Source organism: Juglans regia, chromosome 7 (assembly GCF_001411555.2).
Source record: "Juglans regia cultivar Chandler chromosome 7, Walnut 2.0, whole genome shotgun sequence".
In the NCBI taxonomy this organism is placed as follows: domain Eukaryota; kingdom Viridiplantae; phylum Streptophyta; class Magnoliopsida; order Fagales; family Juglandaceae; genus Juglans; species Juglans regia.
In genome coordinates, this window is record NC_049907.1 from 51,509,199 (window position 1) to 51,514,386 (window position 5,188).

General features: G+C 36.3%; 1 protein-coding gene across 1 annotated transcript; it reads left to right on the plus strand.

The window, feature by feature from the left end:
• The first annotated feature begins 685 nt into the window (after positions 1-685).
• On the plus strand, positions 686-4,594 carry LOC108991924 (GDP-Man:Man(3)GlcNAc(2)-PP-Dol alpha-1,2-mannosyltransferase). Its single transcript, XM_018966349.2, has 7 exons — positions 686-1,089; positions 1,497-1,783; positions 2,271-2,457; positions 3,011-3,079; positions 3,195-3,388; positions 3,967-4,076; positions 4,196-4,594. Exons 1-7 carry the CDS (start codon positions 754-756, stop codon positions 4,438-4,440), a joined length of 1,428 nt encoding a protein of 475 aa, XP_018821894.1. The 5' UTR covers positions 686-753; the 3' UTR covers positions 4,441-4,594.
• Positions 4,595-5,188: the final 594 nt, after the last annotated feature.

The following is a 5,188-nucleotide window of genomic DNA, read 5'->3' on the forward strand; positions in this document are numbered from 1 at the left end:
TTTTATAAAATATATTTCATTTAAATTGGAGTTGTAAGATTTAAAATAATAAATATACCTATATATTGTCCATTAAGTAAATGCTTACACAAGACTACATCATATGATTATATATTTAAAAAAATTATATTCATCATCCAATACACTACATACCATATACCAATATTTAAAAAAAAAGAATACATAAAACTTATTCCACGTAAAAACTATATCTAACGTTGCAGTTTTGATATTCTAGATGTACTAGTATTACTTTTGGTTATAAGGAGATGTTTGGTAATGTTATTCATCTTATCTTATCTTATTTTATTTCATTTACTTTTTAAATATCACTTAAACATAAATATTTTTAAATTAATCATTATCATTTTTTCAAACTAATCATTATAAATTTATCAAATTTTTAAATAAAATATAAAAAATAATTCAATTTTTTTTAAATTATAAAATAAGTATAATATTAAAAAATTATATTATATTAATATTTTAATTTTATAATAATTTTTATTAAACTTTTTTTTTTCAAAATATCAAAAGGCATCATAATTCAAATTATTTTATTATTATTTATAAATTTTTTATCTTTTAACTTATCTAATACAAATGTGTTTAGAACAAATAAATTATATTTTACATTCAGACTTTTATTAATTTTACACGTTGGATGCCCCTGTCCGTGGTTAGACTGCTTGACTGACTTCATCATCTGCTACGCGCGCCGTACCTATTTCTTCATCCGCTACCTCCTTGCCCATGATTCAAAATTACGAAAAAGCACACTTCAACGTCATGGCAAATGGGTTTCTGATTTGGGCTCTGATCACTGCTATCTCAGCCTCTATTTTGAAATTCGCCTTGCGCATAATCACTCGCAGAAGGAACAGAAAGAGAGCCGTGGGGTTCTTCCATCCCTACACCAATGATGGCGGCGGCGGAGAGAGAGTGTTGTGGTGCGCCGTCAAAGCCATCCAAGAAGAGAGCCCTGACCTTGGCTGCGTCGTCTACACCGGCGATCACGATGCCTCGCCTCAGAGTTTGACTGCCCGAGCCCTCGATCGCTTCGGGGTCAACCTGCTTTACCCACCTGAGGTTCTCCCTCTCTCTCTGATTTATCACTTTGTGTGAATTGATCAGGACTCACTCAAATAAGCTGATTGGATTTGGGGTTTTATTAATTGATGAAGATAGCGAGAAGTTTTTTGTTAATTTTGAGATTTTGCAGGAGCTTCACGTGTTATGAAAATCTCACATCGACTCAAAACAATAAACTTTAGCGTTTGATATTACATGTGGTCTAAAATATTACACCATGCCTTCACAAAGGGAAATATTTGTCACGTCTTTGATTCTTTTGTTCACTTGGTGCTAGTAGCGGTTACAACATGCATTGCCCAAAATGTCAACATTTATTTATGTTTTTCTAATGTTTGTTTCACCGACTTCAAAGTATAAATTTCTTCGTATATAATTTTAGTTTTCAAATCTTACATGCTCAGGTGGTGCATCTGTATCAAAGAAAGTGGATTGAAGAAACCACTTACCCTCACTTCACCATGATTGGTCAAAGCTTGGGTTCTGTTTATCTCTCATGGGAAGCTTTGTGCAAGTTTACCCCCTTATATTATTTTGACACTAGCGGACATGCTTTTACATATCCCCTCGCCCGGATATTTGGATGCAAAGTTATGTGCTACACTCATTACCCCACTATCAGTTTAGACATGATATCTCGTGTCCGTGAAAGAAGCTCGATGTATAACAATGATGCCTTGATTGCTCGGAGGTTGGTTTTCTAGCTGTTTAGATCACACATTTTTCTGTGCATGCTTTGCGATAGTTGCCCCCAAAGCCTTTGTTCGAATATCAATAATGAAAATTCAGAAGATAATTGTGATTTTTGTGATAATAACAAAGATTGAACTTAAAAGCCCTGCGCTCCCATACATGGAGCGGGCAAGTGGCGATATGGAAGTTATCCCCAATGCATTTGACATCATTTCTATTATTTTTGTAACCATTTTCGATTCATTTGAGTGTGGATTTTTTTCCAAGTCAAGAACCCAAACATGATTACTGAACTGACATGTTTGAGCAACATAATGGTCTTTCAAGGTCCGTTACATGACACTACTGTTCTGGACTGTCACCACTATCCTACTAGCGGTCTTTTTTTAATTCCATAATAGTCCTGCATCTGGCTCTGATAGATATAGACAGGTTTTATTGCCAGTCCACTTGTTTTGAGTGTAAAATTTCTGATTTTGTGGCAGCATTTGGCTATCCCGATGCAAAATCTTCTATTACACAATCTTTAGCTGGATGTATGGGTTTGTAGGCTCTTGTGCACACCTTGTAATGGTCAACTCTTCATGGACTCAGTCTCATATTGACAATCTTTGGAGGATTTCTCACCGAACTAAGCGAGTGTATCCTCCTTGTGACACTTCAGGACTTCAGGTTTCTAATTTTTCGTTTCTTCAATCTAATGTTGTGTGCATTGTGGGGTTGAGATTTTATTTTTCTCTTTTCCTGTTTAATTCGGCTTTCTTCTTCCAATTCCCCCCTTCCTTATTATGTGCACTCTAGGATGCAACATGATTAATCTTAGCATCCAAATTTTAATTCTGAATGCGAGTCATCATTAAGATTCCTGATCTTTATATCTTCTTTGCAACAAGATAATCTCCTTCAGGCAGTTTGTAGGATAGTCACATTTTTTTTTTTTGATAACCGTGGGTGTCCGGGCCAGCTTGTGCGCACATCAACTAATCCCATGGGGCCATAAAGTTAACGACCAGGTAAACCTCCAGGGGGACTTGAACTGGTGACCATTGGGGAGCAAATCCAAGGCCGGACCAGCTGAGCAGCCCCTCAGGGTTAGGATAGTCACGTTTTATGGGCACTTTTTCTATGTTTTGACAATAAAACTCCAAATTAACAATAATCCTTTGTTTTTATCAAAGTTCTGATCCAAAAACTTGTGGTTTTTAATAATTCCCCGTCCAAACAGGTTCTTCCTTTGGAAAGACCAGCTATAGCTCCCACAATTATATCAGTTGCTCAATTTCGTCCAGAGAAGGTGTGCATTCTTATATTATCCTTACATGCACAAGGTACTTTAAATTTGGATGCCTTGTTTTCGAGGCCTTTTAAAGTTAAAGCAAGTCCTATATAACTTGATTCTATTGTCTCAGGCACACGCTCTCCAACTTGAGGCCTTTTCAGTTGCCCTTGGAAAGTTAGATGCAGACATGCCCAGACCAAAGCTTCAATTTGTTGGCAGTTGTCGAAATAAATCAGATGAGGAAAGACTGCAAAATTTGAAGAATAGAGCGACTGAATTGAATGTGGATGGGGATGTGGAATTCTTTGAGAATGTGATGTACAGGTGCGTGCTCCGTATGCACCCATATTATGTAGTTTGTAATTTTGCATATGCATATGTGCAAGAGTTTTCTATGTGAGGATGAAAAACCATGAGATGCGATCTAGTGTGCAGTTCATGTGCAGAAGTGGATCGTCCTCAGTCTGAAAAGTAATGCCAATTTGATTGATTTCCCCCACCAGGCTTCTGCAATGTACCGTATAGGATTTGTCTAATTCATCTAGTGGAGAACATGTGGGTTGCATGCAGGAGATTTGGATACAGCAGTGTTGTTCCCTCATTTTGCTGAGGTTAATCAGATTATTGACTCAGAACACATACTTGCTTAAGGGAATTAATCAAGGCGCACCAAACAATATATCTAATTCGTAACTTGCATTAACTTTTCATTAGCCAGTACATCATGGCGGATTGGCTCGTTGAAGTTGTGGATTTCTTTATAATTGTTTTAATATTGAAGGGTTCTTGTGAAGAATTTTTCTTAAACTTAATATTGATTGGTTTCAATCTTGCAGATATTTTATTCCTGATTTTATTTGTTTTTGCCGTCTTAGCCTGGGTTTATTCCTCATAATCTTCAGGGACTTGGTGAGACTTTTGGCTGGTGCCGTGTCTGGAATCCACTCCATGACAGATGAACATTTTGGCATAAGTGTTGTAGAGTATATGGCTGCGGGTGCAATCCCAATTGGTTGGCATCTCCCCCTTTCTCTCATTGGCTTGTGATCTTCCCCATTTGGAAGAAGATACCTTTACTCTGTATAAATGCTTCTTAGGGTCGTTGTAATTCATACTCGTTCTTCTCTTCAGCTCATAATTCTGCTGGCCCAAAGCTGGACATTGTTTTAGAAGAAGATGGACGGCAAACTGGATTTCTTGCCCGCAGTGTGGAAGAATATGCAGATGCCATTCTGAAAATTATAAGGATGCCTGAAACCGAGAGGCTCAAGATGGCTGCAGCTGCAAGGAAACGGGCAGGCAGATTCTCAGAGCAAAGATTTTACCAAGATTTCAAAGCTTCAATCCGGCCGATTCTGTGCCATGGTTCTAAATGACAGACTAACAACAGATGCGACGTACTCGTAACTCAGAGCAGTGGACATTTTTCACGTTTTGATAGTCTTTTGGTATTTCAAAATGGTACTCGTAATCCGGCCGATTCTGTTGCCAGCCAGTAATAGAAAGGTGGATGAAGTTTTGTTGTCAAAATGGTAGACGATAATTCAGATCTCCAATATAGTTGATCGTATCTCAATTATAATTGATCTCCACGACTCTACTCGCTGTATCTTTTTTTTTTTTCCATATATATAATACACACACACAAACAAAGAACAAGAGTCTCCAGCTTATTGCTTTTCTTATTCTTGTTCACCCTTGAGGGTACGTAGGAAAAATTTGTTTAGTTTGTTCTACTTATAATTTGATCGTAGAATTTTCTTGATATGCCCTTCTAAGAGAATATTGGAAAATAGTATAGATTTTAAATTAGAGAAATAATATTTACAGTTATAAAATATGTAAGTACCGTATAATCTTTTTGAAAAAAGTAAATATGAGATTCACATAAAAAAATTAATTTTTTTAATAATAAATTGTACTATTTTCTAAAAAAATACAAGACGGATACAATCTATAAATATATATGACATTACTTTTCAAATTATTATTATTATCATGTTTATTTTTCAACAGCTCTCTTGCCTATCGATTTTTCCCCAAAATCAATCTCCCCCTCCCTTTCACCCGTGCTTCATCTACCCCTCTTCTTAGTGATTTTTTCCAAAATCATGCAAGTCGTCA

Bases quoted from the DNA above. Each gene is read 5' to 3' on its own strand.
- LOC108991924 (XM_018966349.2), top strand. From the start codon at position 754: ATGATTCAAAATTACGAAAAAGCACACTTCAACGTCATGGCAAATGGG. The intron at 3,080-3,194 runs GTGTGCATTCTT...CTATTGTCTCAG, and splicing joins CTCAATTTCGTCCAGAGAAG to GCACACGCTCTCCAACTTGA. The intron at 4,077-4,195 runs GTTGGCATCTCC...TCTTCTCTTCAG, and splicing joins TGCGGGTGCAATCCCAATTG to CTCATAATTCTGCTGGCCCA.